The 26,751-nt window shown below is 45.3% G+C and overlaps 2 protein-coding genes across 2 annotated transcripts in view; both read left to right on the forward strand.

Moving 5' to 3' along the window:
• The first annotated feature begins 829 nt into the window (after positions 1-829).
• LOC308157255 (myogenesis-regulating glycosidase-like) lies at positions 830-9,198 on the forward strand. The gene is made up of 6 exons (XM_080530780.1): positions 830-877; positions 2,616-3,114; positions 3,669-4,200; positions 4,409-5,213; positions 5,428-5,546; positions 6,037-9,198. The coding sequence occupies exons 2-6, from the start codon at positions 2,834-2,836 to the stop codon at positions 6,382-6,384; spliced, it is 2,085 nt and encodes a 694-aa protein (XP_080386906.1). The 5' UTR covers positions 830-877; positions 2,616-2,833; the 3' UTR covers positions 6,385-9,198.
• Positions 9,199-10,078: 880 nt separating this feature from the next.
• The window catches only part of msh3 (mutS homolog 3 (E. coli)), a gene marked incomplete at its 5' end in the record, with an annotated part of 33,968 nt that continues 17,295 nt past the window's right edge, over positions 10,079-26,751 (forward strand). Inside the window, 20 exons of the mRNA XM_080531398.1 lie at positions 10,079-10,234; positions 10,558-10,678; positions 10,800-11,155; positions 11,243-11,545; positions 11,682-11,798; positions 12,014-12,131; positions 12,307-12,446; positions 14,680-14,846; positions 18,396-18,513; positions 18,880-18,986; positions 19,176-19,260; positions 20,187-20,296; positions 20,891-21,023; positions 22,419-22,606; positions 23,194-23,362; positions 23,679-23,743; positions 23,966-24,082; positions 24,446-24,553; positions 25,280-25,394; positions 25,770-25,927. Of these exons, the coding sequence (XP_080387524.1) occupies positions 10,079-10,234; positions 10,558-10,678; positions 10,800-11,155; positions 11,243-11,545; positions 11,682-11,798; positions 12,014-12,131; positions 12,307-12,446; positions 14,680-14,846; positions 18,396-18,513; positions 18,880-18,986; positions 19,176-19,260; positions 20,187-20,296; positions 20,891-21,023; positions 22,419-22,606; positions 23,194-23,362; positions 23,679-23,743; positions 23,966-24,082; positions 24,446-24,553; positions 25,280-25,394; positions 25,770-25,927 (2,951 nt within the window). The remainder of the gene's footprint in view (positions 10,235-10,557; positions 10,679-10,799; positions 11,156-11,242; positions 11,546-11,681; positions 11,799-12,013; positions 12,132-12,306; positions 12,447-14,679; positions 14,847-18,395; positions 18,514-18,879; positions 18,987-19,175; positions 19,261-20,186; positions 20,297-20,890; positions 21,024-22,418; positions 22,607-23,193; positions 23,363-23,678; positions 23,744-23,965; positions 24,083-24,445; positions 24,554-25,279; positions 25,395-25,769; positions 25,928-26,751) is intronic.

Genomic DNA, 26,751 nt, shown 5'->3' on the forward strand with positions numbered 1-26,751 from the left:
CGGCAGTAAAAAAAAGCAGTAACTTAAGCTTTGAGCCTCACATCAAATCTATCACTAGAAATGCTTTTTTATCATCTACGGAATATTACAAAAGTTAGACATTTTCGGTGCAAAATAGCCACTACAACACGTGCTATCACTCTTATCACTCTGTAAACGTTTATTTGTATTTATTAATGCCAAATACAGTTTGACAAACAACTATATTACTCATTAAATAATTATTAACAAAATAATTCAAGAATTCATTAGAAATTGTCAGCACTGCTACAGTACAAATACTTTTAACAATCAGCCAATCAATTGTACGCATATTATTTCCATTAATATTGTTTTATATCGGAAACCACAACTTTGAGTTTGTTTGATTGATTGAAAACTTTATTAGAAGATTTGCAGAAGTAGGTACATGAAAGTACATATTACATACAAGGTCAACTAACAGGATAAAAACCCAAGAAAGCCACTGGCTTATTTCAATTGGGGTCCTTGATTCTCAATTCATCGTTATTGGGGTCCTTGATTCTCAATTCATCGTTATGTCACTCGACATAAAATCCACGGAGCAAGCATTTCGGGGTACATAGAATTTCCCTTTGTATTGGAAAATGAGTGCGTACAAAGTACTGATATAGTGAATTAACAGTAAATTTAAAAATATAATAATTCCATTGTTCCAGTGTCATACTTCATGGAAAGAGACTTTTAATGGGGAATTGATACTACATTTCCCAGTATGCCATTCTTTTAGGATCTCAATTGAGTGACAGATAATCAGACCAATCACCTCTATAGCCTGTGGTATTTTCCACTTTGCTTTCCAGGGTTTCCAGTCGTAACGTTGTTGTTACTACAGTGCACTGCCGAACATGGAAAGGTAAGAGGAACGAGGAAAGAATTATCTTCCTGTTTAATATTTAATATTTGTTTGGACGAGGTTCCTGCCTTTAGCGTACATTGACGGAATGCTGTTGCTCACTAACTTTTTGTCCTTGACTTGCGACGGATGAAATCTCGTGTTAACTCGCTTTAACTCGGTGGCGCAAACACGGAGCAACTAACTAACTGGCTATACTGTACCTACCTACCGTAGTCAGCGTTTGTGCTGACACCATGCGAAAACAATAATGTAGGAATGGAATATGTTGTGATTGTTAAGAAATGTTATGTGACGTGACGTGACTTGGCCTTGTTTTGACAGTGGGCTCATTTGTGTAGCAACCTGTTGTGTTTCCTCTACCGCGTGCTTAGTTTATCCGTGCCTCTGTGTACTGTAATCAACAACAACAACAACAACAACAACAACAACAACAGCAGCCAGCGATCAGCAAGCGTTAAAGGCTTGACCGTCCGATGCGACCAGTGGTAGTGTTGTGGTAATAAATAAACCAAATCCTTCACTTGATTTCAAATAACTCGGAGTGATCTTGAGACTAAAAATACATGATCACCTCGTATGTGTATTTGGAAAACGTCTCAGAAGTAGTAGAAATGGGCCTTCCTTGAGTGGTAGATTCGCCCAAACTGTAGAGAGACTTCAATTCTCAGTATAAAATGATATAAAACCAGAACATAGTTGTTATGTTGTTTGTGCATTTAGCACTTAGCACTGCATCTATACTTTACCTGCTTCGATTTGATCAGTACTCTGACTCACAGTGGCAGTCCTGTGATCATCACCTGCCTCTCTCTCCCCTCTCCTGCAGGCCAGACCCTCTGTATACTTAACAGCTTTCTGCCTTCCTAAGTGCTGTTATTTACTCTGCTTGTATGCTAAGGCATGTTTAGCTGTTTGTTATCATGGTGCCCATCCCTCAAATTGGTATATTCCACAGAAACCAAAATGCTGACACATCATGCTTGTGTTTTTGCATAGGACCTGTTTGTGTTGTAGTGAGTCCTACCTGCAGTGTAGCTGTCTGGGTAGCTGCCAGCTCAGAGCCTAGAGCAGGGGGTTGCAGCAGCAGCCAGTGTTCTATACGCACTCATCCTGCTGGACTCACAGGTACAGGGTGTATGAAGGTAGATCATAGGAATTGCGGAGGACGCTTGGATCACACTTTGAGCATAACACGTGAAAAGAGAATACTACCCTTTTCACGCAACTGAGCCAAGCTAAGTTGTACTATGCTGGCTCGGGTTGCACTTCCATCGCAGCTTAGTTGCTAGGAACAGTACTGGATGTGAATAGAAAATATCTAAACCAGCATCGTATTGGGAAGCGAGAGGCGGTGAGATTGATCTTTGCTTGGGGCGAACTGGGTAGCTGTTGTTACATAACTACCAATTGCATGCTTTGTTGCATGTTACCATTTGATTATCATCAAAAGAGGCCCTTAGATTATTCTTTGTATTAGAATATATAGGCTAGATGAATAATGGTTTTGTTTCTTAAGTTGAAGTAGCCTATGCAGTGGACATGTTTCAGTCCAGTGTCTGACAAACATGGGTGTAGGTTTCACTAAAGATGGGGATGACATGTGGAATCAGCAGTTTTTCCCCCCAGTGATATTTAGCACGAATGACAACTTCCAAGAGGACTTCAATACCCTCCGCCCAAAGTTAGATTCTGCATTTCATCATTGTATTTTCTACCCCCCCCCCCCCTCATCCAGGCATGCACCCACCCACCACCACTGATATGATGCACAACTGAAACAGAACCCAGACCAACGGACCACAGACTTCAATCCCCTTCCTCTAGCTCTGATCCTGCTGTAGAGATAACGACTAGAGCCTCACCAGTTACACTTCACAACCCCCTCCCCCCTCCCCCAGCCCTAGCCCGTGCCCTTACCCACTGTCCCCTGTCCCCAGCCTGCCAGCCAGCAGTATGTACCAGATAGTCCCAGGGGGTCCTGGGGACCACAGTAAGCCGGGGCGGGCCCATGGGTCTTCTCCTCTGAAGAAGAAGCTGGGCCGTGAGGGTCGACCCCTGGTGGTGGCCGGTATGTTAGGCTTTGTGCTGGTGCTAGCCGCGGTGGTCTCCTGGTGCTACTACACAGCTTCACTACGTAAAGCCCACCTACTGAAGACAGAGCTGCTAGACCTCAATAAGGATGGCTTTGTCATCCGTAACCATGCCGGGGCAGTCATCTTCACCATGGCCTTCAGGTGAGTTGTTCAGGTGGAATGTCGTCTTATTCACTGTAGGCTGCTGCTCTACCATTGGCTGGTGTAATCTTCAGGGAAGAAGATCTACAAGCCACTTCTTTGTTCTATCTTGCTTCCTCTATGCCTTTGCCTCTGTATCACTGTTGTATGAATCCATGTTTGTTCTCTCTGTGCTGTGACCCAGCCAGTCTGACTGTCTGGGAGCTGTGTTATGATGGGTATAGAAGTGTAATTATGACCTGAGGGGAGAATGATTTGCTCATGTACTACCATCACACAGACAGAAATAGACACAGCAGAGCAGTGCTGTGCATTCATATTTTACAGGCTCAATGCTACAATGGATATAGCGATAACATACAAAGGCATAGTGTAGAATAAGACTATATTGCCCCATCAAAATAACTTGGTCTGTGTGAGTGCTCAATTTGTCCCTTTCGTTAACAACCACCAAATGTATTCTCTCTCTCTCTCTCTCTCTCTCTCTCTCTCTCTCTCTCTCTCTCTCTCTCTCTCTCTCTCTCTCTCTCTCTCTCTCTCTCTCTCTCTCTCAGGTCGGGCACTCTGGACCTGGACTCGTGCTCTAAGGAAGGCCCCATTCTGAGTTGCAGCCAATCAGATTCTGGCAAAATCAACTTCTTCATCCAGACAGTTCTAGCACGCGACACTGTGATGTGCTACCGTGTGCGGTGGGAGGAGCTAGAAAACGAGCGTCCTGTGGAACACGCCATGGCCTATAATGTCTCTCACTGGTATGGAGGGGCAGAGTCAGCAACGCAGCACTGGCCAATCAGTGTCCAAGGTCAAGAAGAGCCACGCCCTTTCATTACCAGTGACGTCTACTCCAACCGGAACGCTTTCGGGGGAATCCTGGAACGATATTGGTTGTCATCTAACGCCACAGCGATCAAGATAAATGACTCCGTTCCGTTCCATCTTGGCTGGTCAGAGCAGGATAGGACATTGAGGTTTGAGGCCCGCTACAAAGACTCCCCCTACATGCCTCCACTGGGAAAGCAGGCCCTAGCTGAACTCAGCTACAGAGTGTGTGTGGGCTCCGATGTCACCTCCATACACAAGTACATGGTCAGTATCTATTCAATAGCTTATAACATTGCTTTCACATCTACTAAAACATCTGAAAGTAGATGCTACCATAGGAGGGGGATAACAGCTCCATCTGTATTGTCTATGTTGTGTGTCTCTCAGGTTCATCCTAAATTGCCCCCTGCATTCTATTTGGATTGTCCTTTGTTGATACTAAGAGTTCTGTTTGTCTATCTGCTTCTTCCAGGTGCGGCGCTACTTCAACAAGCCTGACAAAGTCCCGTCCACAGAGGTGTTCAGACAGCCAGTGTGGTCCACCTGGGCTCTCCACAAGACCTCAGTCGACCAGGAGAAACTGCTCCGCTATGCCAGTGACATCACCGAGCATGGCTTCACCTGCTCACATCTGGAGCTTGACGACCGTTACACCCCTGGATACGGAGAGTTTGAGTTCGACCCGCAGAAGTTCCCCAATGCCACTGAAATGTTTGAGGAACTTCGCAAGAAAGGATTCCAGGTGTCCTTATGGACACATCCGTTTGTCAACTACGACTCAGCAAATTTCCGTATTGGCGTGGAGAAGGGGCTGTTCGTACGGGAACCGGAAGGCGAGTTACCAGCTTTGGTGCGTTGGTGGAACGGCATTGGTGGAATCCTGGACTTCACCAACCCTGAAGCTCGCGAGTGGTACTCCTCCCACCTCCACTCATTAAAAACCCGCTACGGAGTGGCCTCGTTCAAGTTTGACGCGGGTGAGACCAGCTACCTCCCTCGCCAGTTCAGTACCCATGTCCCTCTCCCGGACCCCTCGACTTTCACGCGTCGCTACACGGAGATGGCAGTGCCCTTCAGGGAGCGGGCTGAGCTGAGGGTTGGCTACCAGAGTCAGAACATCTCCTGCTTCTTCAGGATCATAGACAGAGACTCTGTGTGGGGCTACGAGCTGGGGCTCAAATCCATCATACCCACAGTGTTAACCATCAGTATACTCGGCTATCAGTTCATCCTGCCTGACATGATAGGAGGCAACGCGTACCCCAACCGCACAGCAGGTCGGAACCATATGACATTGATTTTGTGAATGGGCAAGCATTGAGATCGAGACAGAATGTGTGACTGTGCAATGCATACACTTGTGTTAGTGTCAGGGCGTCTGTGGTATGCATTGTGTCGTGTTGAATTGTGTTGTCATTTATTAAGTATTTCTATTGTGTTGAATTGTCTTGTAGTCTGACAACACAATACTTCTATTGTATTGTGTTGTAGGGTGGTCCGAAGGGACAGAAGGACTGCCAGACAGAGAGCTGTACATCCGCTGGTTGGAGCTGTCTGCCTTCATGCCTGCCATGCAGTTCTCTATCCCACCCTGGGCCTACGACAAAGAGGTAAGCAATTAGTACACAGGGATTGTTACCAGAACTGAGCAAAATCATTTAGTTTTCTATCCATCCTCCATCCATCCATCCAATCATTACTGGATTTAGCGGGCATGGTTCACCCTGCGCAATATTGCTGAACTTCGGTCTGTGGTATCCCACGCGGAGTTGGAAATGCTTAGATCAGCGGTCTCGGTCGAAGCTTTTAAAAAACAGCTAAAGACTGTTGGCTAACCCCAAAAGCCTGTCTTTCTGTGTCCTGTTAATACTGTTGTACATTTGTTATTTGTTACTTGTTCTTATTTTCACTAATTTCTTTTAACCTGCTATAACTTTTGCTCTTTTATTATGTTCTTATATATGTAAAGCACCTTCTTATATTGTGACCCCTGGTCTGGGATAGGTGCTATAGAAATAAACTTTACTTACCCTGAATAAGAGCTGTTGCAATGACTGTGTGTGTGTGTGTGTGTGTGTGTGTGTGTGTGTGTGTGTGTAGGTGGTGGCGATTGCACTTAAGTTCACAGCACTCCACGAGACTCTGGTGGCCCCCAGGATTCTAGAGCTGGCTGGGGAGGTTCTAGACACGGGCGATCCGATCATACGCCCCCTCTGGTGGATTGCCAATGACGACGAGGCAGCCTATAAAATTGACTCCCAGTTCCTGATCGGAGATGACCTGATGGTAGCGCCGGTGCTGGAGCCGGGGAAGCAGGAGAGAGATATTTACCTGCCAGCCGGCCGATGGAGAAGCTATAAGGGAGAACACTTTGACAAGTGTCCCATGCACCTCACTGACTACCCTGTGGACCTTGACGAGATAGCCTACTTTACATGGGTGCATTAGGAAGGACACACACACACACACACACACACACACACACACACATACATACACACATACAGTACCAGTCAAAAGTTGACACACTTTCCCATTCAATTGAATGGGGAAGTGTGTCCAAACCTTTGACTGATACTGTATATACATACGTGCTTGCATGCACATACTCAAGCAAGCACAAACACACACACACACGCACACACACACACACACACACACACTCTCTCTAGTAGAGGGAGAACAGGAGAAAGTCACTGAAAGGAAATGGGGAGGAGAGAACATAGAGTCAGATGAAGCCCAGTGGTTAAGCCATTGTGACTGTACATTCCTCTAGACTCAGACCAGCGCACGTGTTCCATCCATACAACTAGACTTGGAATTTCAATTTCAGTCTCCATCCTTTAGTAACAGCTGATGCTCATCCTTGTGTGCCTTCCATTGTAGATAGTAATACTGACCTGGGATTGTATCTACACTAGTCATTACCATACTGTTTCCCCTAGTAATAGCCAGGCACCACCCTGCCCTCAGTTCTGTTGCACCTCTCTTGAAATCATTTGGCTTTCGGTTGTTTTCCTTAGAATCTATTGATCGCTGTGCTGGATGCTGCTTCGAGGTGTTTGCGTCCGTCCTGAAGTGTGTATTTGAGGGGGAAAAACTGGAGGGTAATGCTACTGTATATGTCAGTTGGAAGTTCAGAATAGTGACCAGTGTCCCATCCCATCTCTCTGGTGTGCCTTGGTTACATAGTGTTCTTACATCATGGGTGTAGGTGAATATGTATTTAGAGTTGTGTACTCTATCCCAAGAGGTCACATCTAGCCACAATGTCACCATGCCTTATACTGCTGTGGTTAGGTTGTTGCAATAATAGAGACTACATGCTGGTGTGTGTTCTCAAGAAGTCTTTTGGTTTTAAATTCAACTTAATGGGTGATCCTATCATTTCATTTTAGAGGTTGAAACATAAAGCTTTTTCTTTTTTCTTTTTAAAGTCTCTGTCTAGTCACCTACACTACATAGACAAAAGTATGTGGACACTGTCTAATTAGTGTATTTCAGCCACACCATTGCTAACAGGTGCATAAAAGCAAGCATACAGCCATGCAATCTCCATAGACAAACATTGGCAGTAGAATCGTACTGAAGAACTCAGTGACTTGCTACGTGACACTGTCATAGGATGCCACCTTTCAACAAGTTGTCAAAATTCCACCCTGCTAGAGCTAAGTGTAAATGCCCATTCGGGCACATGGGTGTTTTGGCCATGCAGTGTATATAAGTCAGGCTGTATCTTTGACATCAGACTGGGAATGTTTCTGTGTCAACATTCCTTCACCTTGCCAGTGGTCAGTAATAAAACCCCAGGGTGTCTCAATAGTTTTAAGCGGCTTTCCTTACTATCCTTCATCTGCACTATGGTGGATGCCTGACATGAATTTGTCATTCAGTAAGCCTGAATGCAGACCAAGTAGACGGAGTAAGCCCTGTTAGACCATGGAGATGCACCCATAGAAGTCATGTGTTCCATTTAATGTTGGTTCTTTATTATATTTTAGTTCAGTAGAATTGTGTGTGTGTGAGAGAGATTAGGCCTTCTGCTTTGTCATCGGCACCCCTTGCTTTAGCTTTAATACTGCGTAGCATGTTTGTTTTCAGTAGTACACTTATTGGGAATAGCATCTTTTCACATACTCTATTAATATAATTTGTTGAACCTGTGAACGTTTCTGCATGTGCATACGTTCTTGAAGTGTTGATATTTGTAATCAGGCTGAGTCTCACTCAGACTCGCATCTTTATCATGCACAACTAAAGACGATCGAAAGGGATTGAATAAGGGATAATGTGAAAACGTATAAGACTATATTCTAGTAATAATGCAGGTAATAATTTATGCTTCCGTAATTTTACTGAGTGAGTGAGTCAGTTTAGCAGGAAAGGGAGATTAAATCCATCGTTCACGTGCCATACTAATGTACTTGTTATAACAGGGACACCTTAACGTTGCCATAGTAATCATGATGATCTGGCCAGTGGCTACATCATGCTTACACAGAGAGTATTGATGCTGCATCGATTTATACATTTTGATGTACGTTGAGAAAGGATTGCCAAAGAAAACAGCAATATTATGAATATTACTGTGGCTCTGATTGTAACTACTTCCTGCCACTCACATTGATGCTACTATGAATGTACAGAGGATTCTGTAATGAATATGGGTAATGTTTTGTCATAGCTGTTTAGTTCTATTGAGAGTTTATAAACTGGCAACTGTATACTTTTCTCATCACCTCATCACTAGTAAGTACAGACATGCTTAGATAATTTTCTTTCCTTGGCTGTGTCTTAAGCAATATTCAATGTGCCATATGAACACACGATTGCCTCTGTTAAAACAGAAGTTTGATTTCCATTGCAAAAACTGAAATATTAATTATATTGTAAATGATAAAATGCAATTTTGTTGGATCAAATAGCCTCTAGCTAGCATCAACATGTAATGCTACTACAGAAAATAGTGTCCTTTATTATTGTTGACCCTCAGGTTGATGCACAATGATACCTACTTTGTTCATTGTTGTTTTCAAATTGTGTTAACAAACATTGCTGATGTTCATAATATTGTCTTGTATAATTTTGTACAGTGCATTTTCCAGTTTTGCTGTCACCTTTTACCTGTAGGCCGTTTGAAACCAAACATACTTGGTGTAACCCAGTGTGAAATAAATCAGAAGAATAAAATGAATCATTGTTGTCTTTTGGATGAGGAGTTATTTTTGTGTGTGAAAATTACACCTAAAATGTGACATGCTGAGTTCAGGATTGAGTGTATATTTGACAACAGATGAACATTTGCGGAAACATTGATTCATGTGCATTGTCCCTGTCAAATACATGTAATAAAGTAAAGTAAAATAAATTATAGTATCAGACTACAAAATACCCTCTCACCTGTTACAGCAGCAGACAGAAAACAGCCAGGGTCACAAACTAATGCACCATCATGAAAAGAGTTGGAGAGACACTGAATCACTGGAACGCTTAGAGAGAGACAGACAGAGAGCAAACAATATCTCTTCACGCACTTCTCGGTCTAATTGTATGCAGCATCACCATTCCGCAAAGTTTTTTTTTTTTTTTTTTACAAGAATACACAAATAACCCAGTACTAGTTTTTTGGTAAAACTCGTATTCATTTATTTGTTCACTCTCACTTATCGAGCCACAGGATAACACTGTCCCGTTTGACCTCGTTCACAGCACAGACTGGCAGATGATCAACACGTTCACTTCCCCAGACCAACCCTGTCTGTTTCAGTTCTGACTGGAAACATACCTTTACATCACATTCAATAAAGCAGAAGTATTCAGCAGCTGGTAGCTGTTCAACTCGGGTTTCGCTTACTTTATGTTAAAGAGCAAATACCGAAGGAGTTGTTTTTAACCAAAGCTTGAAAATCTCTTTCACACTTTAAGGGAGTACCAGAATGTACACGTTAGGCCACATGGAGGTGCTCTTGAAGCGAATCATGTGGTGTTCTACGTCATTGACGCGCCAACCTTATCACAACACATGCGCCCAAATGCCATTTCTGTCGATTGCCGGCTCTTTTTATATGGACGATATACTATTAAAATAGCTAGAGACGCTTCCGATTACACAAGTAGCAATGTTACTGCAGCAGCTGTGAACATGCCGAAACTAAAACTAAACTCAAGCACCACCCAGCCCTCCATAAGTAAGTACTTCGGGGGGTTGAGCAGCAAGAGTGCCCCGGACAGGAGCGTTCAATCTGGGATTAACTCTGTTGAGCAGTTCGCTGGGAAGCAGGCAAGATCCAGGGGCAAGGTGAGGAAAGAACACTGTGCAAATGCATGGTGCGTGCACGCTATATTGAAAATGCTATGTCTCGAAAGTAATTTCATTTTTAAAATGTTGCCCATAGTCTACACTCTCTTACTGTCTGTTATAGGCCTACTTGTGATGCAAGCTGATTATGTTTTGAAATGACTGATGAGTGTTGTTGCTGATAGCCTCTGCCATTACTTTCCATTCCAGTAGTATTCCATTTCCTACTACTACTATTATGTTGAGCCGAGCGCTGCTCTATTACATTTTGTTCTAAAATCGCTCTCTTGTGCTCTCCATTATTTGGTTTATATGTACTGTAGCAGAAGCATTCCCCCAATGATGGTTTTAGTTCACTGGTGAAACGAGCCAAGAAGTCACACCATGAACAGGAGGAAGTGGATGACATGGACTGTGAGACCATATCCTCTCAGACTGTCAAAGGTGGGCACCCTAACACAAAGTAGTTTATGGCCAGGAGGGGAGACTGGGACCCAGGGTTCAGAGTCACTGGCACTTCCCATTACATCCACTCTGTGTCACTCTATTTTCTCTTTCTATTCAGAGCCCAGGGCCCCCTCCTTGCGAGCAGCAGGCAGCCTATCCTCTTCCACCCTGCAGAAACTGAAGGGCTTTAGCTGCCCGACGGAGCCCAACAGCAGGGCCACCAAGCCTGGGGATGCAGATAGTCGAGCTGTGGAGCGAGGTAGTGAGCCTGGGGATGGAGGCAGTGGAGCTGTGGGCCTTGGGGAGAGTGGTAGGCCCCCTCATGGAGCGATAGACTCAGGGTACCATAGTGCAATGCATCAGGGCAGCATTGAAGAGAGACAGAGAGGGAAATTGGAGGAAGAGGAGACGAAGAATTCTGAGGAGGAGGAAGACAAAGAGAAGGGGAGTCCAGAGTCATCTACAAAAAAAGAGGTAGCAAATTAGCAATCCATCATCATCATCACCATTACCATCATCACTACCATCACCTCATGAGTTTTGTCTGTGATCCATTTCCAGGCCCTCAGCCTCATTCAGTTTGCAAAGCTGGGAGGAGGAGCAGGTAGAGGAGCAGGAAGAGGAAGAGGAGCAGGAAGAGGAAGAGGAGCAGGAAGAGGAGGTGCAGGTGCAGACATGAGGAGTCCTCCTAGAGGAGATGCAGGGCTGACTCCTCCCTCTGACTCCAGCGCGGCCTGTAAGTGGGCCAAGAGTGTTTACACGCCCCTGGAGCAGCAGTTCATACAGATCAAACAGCAGCATAAAGATGCCTTACTGGCCGTGGAGTGTGGATACAAGTACAGGTTCTTTGGAGAGGACGCAGAGGTGAGTGTGTGTGTGTGTGTGTGTGTATGTGTGTTTGTGTGTGTGTTTGTGTGTGTGTGTGTGTGTGTTTTGATCTGTGTTGAAGGAGCTGAAATCCTATCCTTTGTCACCAGTGTGTGTCCTTGTGTGTCCACAGATAGCGGCAAAGGAGCTGAACATCTTCTGTCACCTGGACCATAACTTCATGACATGCAGCATCCCCACACACCGCCTGTTTGTACATGTCCGACATCTGGTCTCCCAGGGACATAAGGTCAGAGGTCATGGAGCTGACTTGTTCCATTTGGCTGTCACTGTAGATTTACTTCCTGAAAATCTGGAGATTAACACAAGTGTATAATTCTATACGTTTTTCATTTGAGTAATTACAGTGGTCAACAATTCAACATAAATTCCGTTGAGATGTAGGTGGTGTATCTGATTGCTTTTGATTTTAGCTGGTTGCCTGTGATTGGCTCTCTCCTCCAGGTGGGAGTGGTGAAGCAGACAGAGATGTCCGCGATCAAGGCCTCTGGAGTCAATAAGAATGCTCTGTTTACCCGACAGCTCAGCGCTCTCTATACCAAGTCTACCCTAGTGGGAGAGGGTATCCTTACTGTGTGTGTGTGTGTGTGTGTGTGTGTGTGTGTGTGTGTGTGTGTGTGTGTGTGTGTGTGTGTGTGTGTGTGTGTGTGTGTGTGTGCGCGCGCGTGTGCGTGTGCGCGTATCAGACCCTCGATACACACTCTTTTACAGTGTTTGACCCTTAACTGGGTTTGTAGATGTGAACCCGGTGCGTTGTCTGGGGGATGTGGAGGAGGGGGTGTGTGATAACGGGGTGTCGGATGCTCCTGACAGCTACCTGCTGTGTGTCAGTGAGAACTGGGACAAACAGAGGAAACAACTCACCATAGGCCTCATGGTGAGTAGAACAACTGTTTCATAACTAGGGGTGGGCATCAATGATCGACGATCGATAATTGATCGATAATTGATCGATAAGGATCTTGGTCGATCACAAAATATTTTTCTCGATAATCGTTAATAAATTGGATTTATTATGGATTTTTTATAAATTTTATTAATAATTATAGTAATGGAAATTAATTTGTCCACGTTATGTGTGAGAAATGAACTTTGCATTTGCCTTCGCATTGAATTTCGCAACGCAGTACGGCATGATGCAACAAGTTCCCGTACGTTAGTGTAACCTCCAGTAATTCCAGGTTCCCCTCAACAAAGAGGCACTGAGAGCGTCTTATAAAAAAGTTCAAGTTTATTACACAGTTGTAAAAAAAAGTTAGCAGAGCAAGCTCGGAAAATGGCGAAGCGAGCGAAATGAAGCTTGGTGTGGGAGCATTTTGATCTGAAAGGCGACCTCGTTCATTGCAAACACTGCGCAGTGACCTATAAATACAACACGACGACGACCCAGATGAAATACCACCTGCAAACCGTACACCCGACCCTGATTGCTCCTTCGCTACCTTCTCAGCCCTCCATCATGTCTCATCTTATACGCGGGAGGTGTGATGCACAACGAGAAGAGAAAATAACGATGGCCATCTGTAAATTAATTGAAACAGATATTCTGCCGCTCAGTTTTGTCGAGGGTAGAGGATTTCGTGCGCTGATGCAAATAGTCGAGCCAGCATTAGAGATGCTCCGATCAGGGTTTTTGGTGCCGATCACCGATCACCGATCACTAGAATCAGTGATCTGCCGATCCGATATCACCGATCACCGATCACAGCGTCGAAAATGGCAATTGAAGCATTCTATTTATTGTGTAGCATTATTTATGTTTTAAATTATTCTTAACACCATTGACATTGTATATTAAGTATTTAAATGAAATTAGGAGATGAGAAAGTATCATGAATCGACCATCTGTTTTATTGAATTCACAACCACCTGTAGCTTACTTCAGGAAAAACAAATAAAATGTGAAAATAAAAATCATAATAAATAAAATGTACACTGTCACATCAAATGTGCAACATTCCACTCGAATGAGAGGAACTAGGGGCTCTTAGAGAACTTGGAGCTTATACTGTAACTGTAGCTTTCCTGAGGAACAATAAACATACCCAAACTAAACTGCAACATAAACAGGCTATAGCCAAATATAAAATACTGTTTCAAGTCAGTCAGTTTCAAGTCATATTTAGGAGGAGATAAGACAGCAAGTCAGCAATAATCAATCAAACAAAAAAACAAAACATTGCACCTAAGGAGATTTCAGACTCAAACCTTACTTCTGATTAAGCAGCATCACTGGCAGATTAGCCTTGAGAAATACAAGCATCTCAGCGTTTTTGGCACTCAGCCTGTTCCTCTTATCATCTAAAATATGTCCTGCTGCTGAAAAGTCGCTCGCTATCTACACTTGTGCAAGGTGCACAGAGGAAGACCTAAAACTCACGCGCTAATAGTTGTTGTTGCTATGGGCCAAGTGACTTCCTGCTCGCGGGGTCACATGACGTCGGTGAACACTACCTACACTACGCTCGTGAAGTCGCGCTGGAACTCTGACCAGCACTCGTGGAACGCCTCTCGTCCAATCAAAGCACTCGGTCCCTTTATGACGTCGAGCCCAGTGTGCGCTTCGGCGCTCTCTGAGCGAATCGACGAACGCAGCAAATGCCGTATGATATTCGTGGTATTGAAAGACCTTGCGTGCGTTCCTCCGCAAGGTATTTCTTTTGAGCAGACATTACAAACGGCATATTTGTTGTCTCTTTCCGACACTGTGTAATATTTCCAGACTGGCGACGCCATTTTGTAAACTGATCGGTCATGTTTGATCGGCCGTTTTGAGAACTCCGATCAAAACCGATCAAGGCCATATCGGCCGATACCGATCGGCGCCGATCAGATCGGAGCATCACTAGCCAGCATATCCTATTCCATCGCGACGTTCCATGCTTGTTATTTCTGCCCTAGTTTCTTTTTTTGCTTTTTTTTAATGAAAAAAAAGCTCATCGATTAATTGATAATTGATCGTTAATTCTTGCGATTATCGAAAAAGAAATGTTTAGCGTTTGCCCAGCCCTATTCATAACAATACTGGACTGCATATCCTTTGTCTTTCACATGCATCTTGATGTGTGTGTGTGTGTGTGTGTGTGTGTGTGTGTGTGTTTGTGCTTTAGGCGGTACAGCCCAGTACAGGCGATGTATTATTTGACTCTTTCGTGGATGGTTTGTCCCGTTCTGAGCTGGAGGGGCGTGTCCTAAAGGTCAACCCTGTGGAGATCATCGTGCCCTCTGACCTCTCAGACCACACCCACAGACTGCTGCAGAGCCTTGCAAACGCAAGGTAACCTTTCAACTTTCACACCTTACTCCAAACCTAACACTCACACAGGTAGCGATATATCTTAATCACACAACAGAGCCTCAGCCAAACCAAGCTCAGCTTAGCTGAGTTGTACAGTTCTGGCCTGGGGGGTATTCCATCAACATCGCTAAAGGAAATCCAGGCTTTTTTTTGTTACGTCTTGCGAAATTGATCAAAAATAAGCTTGAATTTTCCTGTAGCGATGTTGTTGGATAACCTCCCCGGTCAGGCCCTCTAGTATATCCTGTGTTAGTGTGATGCTCTTACTGAGTTACTTTGTGAACACTAGGTGGCAGTGCGTGTCTGTTTAACAGCAGGGAAATTCATTTTCCCTCTTTTGTCTCCCTCTAAGTTCAGTAGCTGCAGTGTGTGTGTGTGTGTGTGTGTGTGTGTGTGTGTGTGTGTGTGTTTTCAGTCTGAGCCACAGAGCGCTTTAGTGCAGGCCCAGGGCTTGTGTTTAGATTTCCCAGAGGCAGACAGACTGTATCGCTGGTTCCAGCTCCCTGGTCCCAGACTGTGTGAGGCCGGGGGATCGATGGAGATTGACAGAGCAGTTATGTCAAAATGCCCCGTAATCCAAGATGGTTGTGTTGGTCTGGATCAGGCAGCTCAGCTCAGCTCTGGTCTGGTCTGGTCTGGTCTGGTCTGATCTGGTCTGGTCTGGCTGAGACCTACTTATTGACTATCGATGGAGTGGACAATAGGTGTCTCAGGCTTCTTCTCCTTGTGTACTCAGACTGAAGGTGTCACTCTGCTTCTGTGTGGGAACTGGAACCTCAGATGTGATGTGAAGTTTCACTGGTGACTGTCTCCGTATGATCACATTCTGAAATTAAATGAGAGTGTGGGTGGGGTAAGAGGGCATTACATTAGGGAAGGAGGTTATGTCTCCTGCACTCCTTTATCTTCCTCTGTCTCTGCACTGTCTATTAGAACACATTCCTCTCCATCCCTCTCCTGCTTATCTTTTGTTTCTATCCATTTTTCATTCTCACTTATTAATCTGCTTCCCTCCTGGCTTTATTCTTCCGCCCTGCCTCTCCCTCACTCCTCATTCTTCTCAGCTATCTGATATCTTTCCTTCTCTCACTTACCGGTATCTGCCTCTCTGTATTTCATTCATTCTCCTTCTTTCAGGCAACTCTATTTCTCTCCTCTATCTAACCCTCCTTCCTTTTCATCTCCCTCTGCCACTCACTCCTCTCTGTCAGACAGCTGTGTTAAGTCATTAGAGTCCAGACATGTCTGTAAAGGCCATCCCAATTATCCCGTTTAACCATCCGTGCTTGTCTGCCATTCTCACAGATTAGTTAAATGTGAGCCATTGTTCTCGGAGGACAGTTTCTTTTGTTGCCTCCAAGAAATTCACAAATGTTCAGAAGGAGGAGTGTGTGGAGCCCACCGGATCAGACCACAGTTTACCATCTGTAGGATACTGTATGACACCCATGAATCACATGACTGTTTTCTGTTGTTTGACACCCACCCTGAGAATGTTGGGTGTATTTAGTGTCTTTGGGGGGCGGCTGATGTTAGCTTCGCTGCGTTTAGCCCTCTCTGGGGAGGGCTGGCGAGACAGGCCCCTTGGCAACTGTCCCTGTGCGGTTGCAGAGCGGCCCAGGTAATGAGTCCCAGGGAGGGTTGTGGTGGTTTGGTGCTGTTGAATACTTCACACTGCCACAGTACGACGTGTGACGGAGCGTCAGGACGGGGCGTAGTGGAGTGGAACGAGGGGTGGTGACAGCAATGGGGGTGTAGCGGTTTGAAAACTTCCCTAACTGACGTTTTCAAAGTTTCCACCATGTGTAGGCTACATGCCGAAGTGTACACACGCACACATGCACACACGCACACACATACAGACGCACACACATACAGCACTACTCTGCTCTTTGCCTTCACAGGTTAACAGGTTTAATTTAACGTCTGATATCGAACTGTTGTATGAGTTTCTTGGTGGGTGTGTATGTATGTATGTGTGTGTGCGTGGGCGTGCGTGGGTGTGCATGTGTGTATCGATCTTTCAGGCTTTATGTTCATTTAACAACATTAGATTAACATTAGATTACTCAACTCCATCTCCTCCAGCCCAGCTCCTACCCCCTGACCCTTGACCCTTGACCCTAACCTATGATAGATCACTCCCACAGTAAAACAACTCCATAGACTGGATCTATATAGCATTTACCAAGCTCCTGAAGCGCTTAGCCTTTTAAAGGTGGGACTTACGTCATCCACAATGTGTAGTCCCCCACCTCCTCTCCGGATCAATAGCAGTGGTTTACCAATGGACATAAAACAAACATCTCATGAAGCCATTGATCATACCTGAAGATGGGGGCGGCGGCAGCCTCGAGGTTGGAGATGCCGCCTAGCAATCGGAAGGTCGCTGGTTAGATCCCTGCCTCAGGAGTGAGCTGCATGTGCCCTTGAGCAAGGCACTTAACCCCTAATTGCTCCAGGGATGCCGACTAAGATCATTTATACATCAGTCATCATAAGAAAAACAAATCTATGCTAGGACCAGGGGCCATTGGCTGTCACAATGCTAACCTCTATGCTATATGATCATAGAGGTTATCCACATGACTTTATGATCATAGAGGTTATCCACATGACTATATGATCATAGAGGTTATCCACAGCTCTTTTCTGTGCTGTAGCCTGAAATGTGCATAATACAATCTCTAACATAACAGGAAGTAGAAGCTACCTTGTCAATACCTTAACCTGAGCCTCTCAGTGAAAGACGTGTGTATGTTTCTGTGTATACATTGTGTTCCTGTGTGCTCATATTTTGAATATTTAGTGTGTGTGCGGAGGGCTGTGTGTGAGACGATAAAGAGAATGCTCTAACAGTCTTTCCAGAGCCACGTGTTTGCCTTGGTTACCCTGGCAACAGAACAGCAGCGAGCTGACAAAGCAACAGAGTCCTTGAAATCACAGAACTGAATGAGTGAAAGGATGGAGACAGACTGGAAAAAGAAGGAGAGGGAGAGAGTTTGTGTGTGCGTGTGTGCGTGTGTGTGTGTGCGTGTGTGTGTGTGTGTGTGTGTGTGTGTGTGTGTGTGTGTGTGTGTGTGTGTGTGTGTGTCTTTCAGATAAATGTTTGTCAAATACAATCAAATGGTGTGATGTTGGATGACTTGGCAATGGTGTTGCAGTAAAACAATTGTATGTTTGACTAATTAGAAAAAAAATAATCATTTTGGAGCAAAATATATACTAGTGTCTCAAGGGATATCATATCTGAACAACTACATGCTCTCTAGGAAACAATGTATTTCTTATAGATAAACAAATATATTGGTACAGATGAATAATGTAAGAAGTTAGGCTGTATAACCATGGCACTAATCTTGACTTAACTAGATGTACTAACTCGTTGTATACAGATATTGGACAATTGACTATCGTAATCAGAGAGGATCTGCAGTGAATATCTCTTTCTCTCTCTTCCTCTCTCTTCCTCCCTCTCTCTCCATGTCAGTAAACATTCCCTCACCTCTTCTCCCCCTCTCCATCCAGTGTGCAGGCTGATGACCATGTGCGTGTAGAGAAGAGGGACGGAGCTCAGTTTGAGTTTGTCTCTGCAATGAACACTATCACCGAGTTCTACCGTCACATTCAGGACACAGGTCTGTGTGTGTGGGTGGGGGGGTGGGGGGGTGCGAGGGCTGTGTCATTGTTTGGGGGAGTAGTTGATAGATGTCTCTCTTGTCCTGAGTTACGGGTCATTGTTTCCAGTCTGCCCTTAAACTGCAAAGTAATTTCCGTCTGGACAGGGACGTCCAGGAGGAGCTGTGTGTGTGTGTGTGTGTGTGTGTGTGTGTGTGTGCGCGTGTGCTTGTGCGTGGCTGTGGGGATCGGGTGGTCTATGTCTGAGTGTCTCTGTATTTGAGGGACACGGGTGGGTAAACAATAAAGCCATTTGTCTCACTACTTTGTGTGTGTGTGTGTGTGTGTGTGTGTGTGTGTGTCTCTCTCTCTCTCTCTGTCTCCAGATTCTCAGTCTCTGTCCAGTGTAGTGTCATTGGAGAGCCCAGTCATCTGTTGTCTAGGACCCCTTATCCACTACCTCAGAGAATTTAACCTGGAGAGGGTATTACTAAATCACAGGTACTGTATACACATGCACACAGACACACACGCACCAGCACTTACTACCTAATATCAGTGTGGAATTGCACACATTCTCCTTCTATTCTATAGAATGATGAAGTAAGCGTGTGTATGTGTGTGTGTGTGTGTGTGTGTGTGTGTGTGTGTGTGTTGCGTGTGTTGCGTGTGTATCTGTATCCCTTGTAGCTCGTTCAGGCATCTATCCTGCGAGACAGATTGTATGGTCCTCGGTGCCACCACCATCAGAAACCTGGAGATCCTCTCCAACCAGGTAACCACATCCAGAAGTAGAGAGAAAGACAGGAGAGAGGGATAGAAGGGGAGAGGACGGCTGGTAGAGTGGGAAAGAGGCATTGGTGAGGGTATGGGGGGCATTGGGGATGTGGTTGTCTAAGAGGGGTAGTACAGTGGTTTTGGAGACAGGGGTAGTAACAGGGGACATTTAACTTTCCTAGAGCGGAATAATGTACTCACAGACCCCGTTTCCTCATATATACTGTAGCGTGTGCGTGTGCGCGTTCATGGTCCACTCTCTAGTCACCTCCCGCTTAGACTACTGCAACTCCCTTCTCTTTGGTCTCCCACACAAACTCCTCCATAAGCTCCAACTGGTCCAGAATGCTGCTGCCCGTATAATCACCAGAACCCCTGTCATCAGTCACATCACCCCCGTTCTACAACAACTCCATTGGCTTCCCATTAAACTACGCATTGACTACAAAATCCTCCTCCACACATTCAAAGCCATCCACAACCTCGCCCCCCCTTACCTGTCCGACCTCCTCCACCTCAACATTCCCACCCGGTCCCTCAGGTCAGCCTCCGCCATCAACCTCACTGTCCCCCCTGCCCGTCTGTCCACCATGGGGGCAAGAGCTTTCAGCCGCTCTGCCCCTCGCCTCTGGAACTCCCTCCCCCCCGACATTAGGAACATTGACACCATAAACCCATTCAAAACACACATCAAAACACACCTCTTCAGGCAGGCTTATCTCTGAGCCACCCTCCCGACTATTGAATGCCCTGCTGCTGCTGCTTTTTATATTGTAATTTGTAATTGTTTGATTGTCATTTTCTAACTGTTTGACTGTATTTTTGTAACTGTGTTGTACGGCGACCTTGAGTGCCATGAAAGGCGCCTTATAAAATAAATTTATTATTATTATTATTATTATTATGTGTGTGTCTCTCTCTCAGACTGACGGGGGTGTGAAGGGCAGTCTGCTGTGGGTGCTGGACCACACCCTGACCCTATTTGGGAAGAGACTGATGAGGAAGTGGGTGAGCCAGCCCCTCAGAGACACACAGTGAGTGACACAACGATGTCCAGTAGACCTAACTGTTGTTATCATGTGGTGGTCCAGAAGACACTGGGATTGAAAAGGATTATCTGTAAACTCTGTGGCCCGTGTGGAAATCAACTGAGCTTTCTAGAAAGCTTGGTACAATCGTTTTGGAACATCGGAATAATTTCCTGATATCAAAATGAGGTAGTGTCGTAGCCTAAATGACAGTTTTGGCAGTAGAGTTTGTTGACTCATCTATAGACTGGTGTGGTGTGTTTTTTTCTCTTCTCTCTCTGTTCCACCTCTAGTCTTTCATTATAATTCCCTTTTCAGACTAGGAGAATGCTGTGCCTCTACTTCTAACATCAATAAAACCCGGATTACATGCTAACACGGACACGCACAATTGCACATACACACACACACACACACACACACACACACACAAACACACACACATAAACACACTCATTAAAACACACTCACAAAGATAGACAAAGTATACATTTTTTAAACAAACAAAGCCCATCTTAACCCATTTGAGGTTACAATTGCTTGACAATCCTCACTGCTGTTAGGGTTATCCTAACTTCCCTCTCCCTCTCTCTCTCTCAGTTCTATCTCAGAGAGGCAGGATGCTGTGTGTGAGATCCTAGAGTCTGATTCTGTCACTTTGCCCTCCGTTCGGTCCCTGCTCTCCCGCCTGCCAGACCTAGAGAGAGGGGTCTGCAGCATCTACCACAAGAAGGTAGACACACACACACACACACACACACACACACACACACACACACACACACACACACACACACACACACACAAAGACATGCACACTTGAGTGAGATTAAATCTTGCTGGTTTGATGTCTAAAAGCCATGTCAGAGAGCAGTGGCCTCAATGCCACCTATCTGATTGTCTGACACAGTCTCATATCCTCACCACATCCCTCTCTCAAATGTCCAGAGTCTGTCTGTCTGTCTGTGTCTGTCTGTGTCTGTCTGTCTGTCTGTGTCTGTCTGTCAAATATGTGTGTATTTTGATGTTTCAGTGTTTGTAGACCAGCCCACACACACACACACACAGATCGTCATTAATTGTCATATCTCCTGCATAGATAGATAGATGAGGTTGTGTGTAATGGTCTGTTTCTCTATGGCTGTATTTACATAATTAAAATGGAAATGGTATGGGTACGCAGGCCTCCGTGTGCGGGAACCATAAAACGCACGACACGCACTCTGATTCAGAGAACCATTACAACTGCGACAAGTGGACTGATGCCCTAGCCTAGACCAATAAAACGGTGACACTCATTAACCCTTACTGACCCAGGCCTGCATAACAACATTATTAGTTATCACCAAGTCAATAATATCCACAATATTCTTTCTCATCAGTAACACCATGGACATACAGTACAGGTCACTTAATCGATTCATATACTGTATCTGTCTAGAATCAAAACATTTAGGTATCCTGTACCGATAAACGATAGCATCCATAACAATAACATCTCATCTCAACATGTAATAGCTGCCAGAGATTCAGCTGCAGGCAACTGTGTTCTAATGAATGAGTGTTGAGAAGAGCTGACCCATTGGGTCTTTGAATTCATTCTAGAATTTATGGCTATAGTATCTTTATGTACAAGGAGGGGGAGACTGGGCTGCAGCCTGCTTCCAGTACCACAGCTCCACCTTGTACTCATTGTGTTGACTTTCTTGGAGAACACACAGCAGTGTGTGTGTTCTTTAGCCCAGTGTGTGATGGATGTTATATCTGGGGTCTCTCTTGTTGCCTAGCTGTCATGTCAGCAGTAGATGAGATTCAGGGTTTTAATCTCACTGGCACACGCACGCACACACATGTTCTCACCCTAACTCACCCTGTCGCTCACATATCATTGAAGGATTGTTGAAGTCAATATATGGCTGATATTATCCTATCTCCATTATGAATCTGATCTCATAATACCATTGGGAAATATAGGACTTAGGACACATGGGCTTAGAGCATTAGGAGTTGATAAACGCTGTCTGTACCCACCACCCTTCTCCCTTCGTCAAACACACACACTGCATTCTAATAACGTGTGTGTGTGTGTGTGTGTGTGTGTGTGTGTGTGTGTGTGTTCGTGTTCCAGTGTTCCACCCAAGAGTTCTACCTCATCAACAGCAGTCTTTCTCGTCTGGGGCTGGAGCTACAAGCCCTACTGCCAGCTATCCAATCACAACTGAGCTCCTCTCTGCTCCGAGCTCTCCTATCAGATATTCCTGAGCTGCTGGCTCCCACACACAACTTCCTCAAAGCGCTCAATGAGAAGGCCGCCAAGTGAGTCACCACAGACGCTGTGTGAGTGTGTGTGAGAGTGAGAGTGTGGATGTGGGTGTGTGTGTGTGTGTGTGTGTGTGTGTGTGTGTGTGTGGTCATGAAAGGCCACTCAATGCTCTCATTGAAAGAGAAAGACTGAGGAAGTTGCACGAACAAATTAATAACCGGTCAAATATGGTTCTGTCTGGTGTAACAGAGGGTTTGAATAAATAGAGATTAGAGAGACCCTCTTGGAGTTGGAAGGTGATGTCTTGTCTTGAATATAATCGTATATTTGGTAGCTGCCCTCATATATTTCACGATATATGATAATATCATTCAATGCTGAAGTATGGTGGAGACATGCCAGCGAGACGTTACTGCAGCATATAGTTGATGGCTGTTGTTGTAAATAGTCTCGTGAAATATCCTGATATGCTCCAAATATTATGATATTCGATCTGTCTGTGGATATTCGATACTTAGATGCAATCTTTGACGAACAGTCTTCCAAGTTGCACACACAGTCATTCAAGTTACCTTTTTAGTGTATGTTGTGATTCATGTTTATGTGACAGTTCTGTGATGGTTCTCTAATGGGTCTGTAGGTCGGGGAATAAGAGGGAGCTCTTCTCTGACTTGTCTGGGTTCCCTATGCTGCAAGAGTGTCAAGACCAGATCCAGACAGTTCTGACTGACATACAAGACCACCGCAAAGAGATCCGACGCACACTCAGGACCCCAGCAATGGACTACACTACCGTCTCTGGACAGGAGGTGTGTGCGTGTGCGTGTGCGTGTGCGTGTGCGTGTGCGTGTGTGTGTGTGTGTGTGTGTGTGTGTGTGTGTGTGTGGGAGATAAGTTGGCAGAGATTGATAGCTTCATTGTGTGCATCTAGCTGAGTCACTGTGGTGATCTGATTTAGGTGTGTGTGTGTGTGTGTGTCTGTCTGAGAGAATGCGTTGGTGATGTAATTAAGGTCTGTGTGTGCTTGTGTGTTTTAATCAAAGTGACACTTTCTCAGTCTGTGGTGGTGGCCTCAACCCTCACCTCTCTCCCTCCCTCATTCCATCCCTTCATCTCTCCCCTCAGTTCCTGATTGAGGTGAAGAACTCTAAGTCATCCATCGTTCCGTCTGACTGGATCAAAATCAGCAGGTGAGCAGAGAGAAAGCACAGAGAAGAAGGATTGGGGTTGCATGTTCCAGACTCTCTCTCTCTCTCTCTCCCCCCCCCCCCCTCTCTCCCTGTCTCTGCCGTTTCTCTCTGAGGGAAGTTTCTAGTTGGATAAAAGACGGACACTGGACACTGACGGACACTCTCGGTCTGTCTCTCTCACACCCTCTCCCTCCTTCTCTCTCTTTCTCTCCCCCTCCCCAGTACGAAGTCTGTCGGCCGGTACCATTCTCCGTTCCTGGTGGATAAATACAGGAGACTGCTCCAGCTCAGAGAACAGTTCCTCCTGGACTGTCAGAGAGAATGGACCAACTTCCTCCTGTACGTATTTCACAACATGACCCCCCCCCCCCCACACACACACACACGCACACACACACTGGCCGTAGAAATACTCTTTGAGGGGGGCGGCGGACTCTAGCACATACAGTACTTATGGGACAGCCAATGAAGTAACAGAGCCAGGCGGCGCAGCTTAACGGCAACTGTTTTGTCGTTAACAGCAGTACTTAGTCCTTTTCTGTCTACTCTGCATTCTCATTCGAGCATTTCTCATCCCTAACACCTTCTCTAACCAGAGCCACACTGTCAAAACACTGGGTGCACAATTTGGTCTTTTATTTTCTTTCTTTTTCTCTCTCTCTCTCTCTCTCTCCCCCTCTTCTCTCTGTTTGTATCCTTTAGTCAGTTTGGAGAGTACTACCACACTATGAAGAAGGCGGTTGGTCACCTAGCAACCGTGGACTGTCTGTTTTCATTGGCTGAGGTGGCAAAGCAGGGAAACTACTGCAGGTGATGTCGTTCTGATGACCTTTCAGTTCATGCTGACCTTAACCTGCGTCTGCGTCTGCGTGCGTGTGTGTGTTTGTGCGTGCGTGATAGAGAAGTTAGTAAGGTTTCTGTCCTTCATCCTGCTGCTCTATCCATCGACATGCAGAGGGAGAAAGAAAGGCTTCCTTCAATGTTTTTTTCGGAATCTTGTGGACCATTTGTTCCATTTGTGTTCTCATTAGGGTTATTCATCCCCTGTGTCTAACCCATGTGTCCCACGGTCCCAGACAGCCTGTGAGGAGGAGTGGACTGGGTTCAGCAGGCTTAGCTAGAACGTCAACAACTCCCCCAGCACCCACTACACCTCCCTCTACTGTATATGTATCATCTATCCATCTCTCTATACATCTCTTTATTTCTGCCTTGATGCCTCTCTCTATCCCTCTGTTTTTATCGCCCTCTATCCATAATTTCCTTTATCCCTCTGGCCATATCCCCTTTAAATGTTGTCCTTGTTTTTACCCTACTCATGTCTCCCATCTTGTGTGTGTGCAACTGACACCTACAACTGTTTACCTGTGAAGGCAGAGCAGTGGTGTGTGTGTGTGTGTGTGTGTGTGTGTGTGTGTGTGTGTGTTCTCTCAGGCACATGCTGTGTGTGTGTCTCTTTGGGTGTGGTTATGTGTGTGTGTGTGTCTAACGTGAGTGTGTGTGTATGTGTATGCGCACATGTGTATTCTCTCTCAGGCCGGTAATGTGTGACAAGGAGTGCCAGATCGTGATCAAGGAGGGCAGACATCCTGCCATAGACCTGCTGATGGGAGAACACCACCAATACGTACCCAACGACACTGAACTACAGGTATACATGCTCAGGCGCACACACACACACACACACACACACACACACGCACGCACACACGCACGCACACACACACACACGCACACACACACGCGCGCACACATGCACAAGCACATACACACAGGTGTGGAGTGGGTGTAGGTTAATCCTTGCTACCGAATCACAAGCCAATTGGAACAGGAGCCATGCATTCATTCAACGCCCACCAACTCAACTGAACAGAACACCATGCAAATATCTCTCTCTCTGTGGTCTGTATCACAATCAAGTGTCCCACATAAAGTGTCTTTGCATGCTGATACCTACGCTACTTCTCTGTTCTTTCTCCCTCACTCCTCCTCGTCTCCTCTCCTAACCCCTTCTCTGTCTCTCTAGGGCGAAGGGAGGAGGACCATGATAATTACAGGTCCTAACATGGGTGGGAAGAGCTCGTATATCCGCCAGGTAGCCCTAGTGAGCATCATGGCCCAACTTGGATCCTACGTACCTGCTACAGAGGCAAGGCTCGGAGTAATGGATGGTATATACACCAGGTAATAAACACACACACACACACACACACACAACAAACACACACAGAGGCCCACACATACTCACCCACCGACTGGCACATAAAGTGAGGGAGACTAGAGAAGGAATCCAAATCAAACCCTCGGTTGTCGGGCAAAGGAAGAATAGTGACCTTGACAATGCTGAAGAGGCCCAGCATACAGCATACTTTCTCTCTCTCTCTCTCGATCTCTCTTTAGTGAATTTAAAACAAAAGTTAATCCATGGCCAGAGATTCTGTACCCTGCAGCAGAACATTCCCACGTGGCTGAGATCCCCAGCACCCCAGTCATGACAACAGGGAACCCAAAGTGGACCCAAACACTCTAGTCTAGTGTTCTTAATATCCCATAATCTCCTAAAATTTGAAATAAAGGCATCCCTTTATCATGTGTTTTAGACTGTATGTTCATGGTTACTACAGGTACTGTAAGCCGTTGTTGTGAGTATCTACGTAAGCAAGATATCTGACACATCCTTGTTCATCCTGAGGTGAAGAGAGAGCATGCCATAAATTGTAATCCAGCAATTTAAATTATTATCATATTTGTTTATTAGTCTCACTGTGTGTGCAGCCTTTAATTTAAATATATGATATGTGTGTGTGTATTATTATTATTATTATTATATATATTTTTATAATAATAATAATTATTATTATTTAAGATCCAGCCCAGCACTAACACAACTAATGAAGGGCCTAACGAGTGATTGAAAATAGACCCTTTTCTATAATGGGATACAGGAGTGACGTCGTTAGGCCTGGGCATCCAGGGCTCGAGCCCCGAATGTTTTCTGAATAGCCACG

This window comes from Nansenia antarctica (genome assembly GCF_963989245.1).
Source record: "Nansenia antarctica genome assembly, chromosome: 5".
NCBI lineage: Eukaryota > Metazoa > Chordata > Actinopteri > Argentiniformes > Microstomatidae > Nansenia > Nansenia antarctica.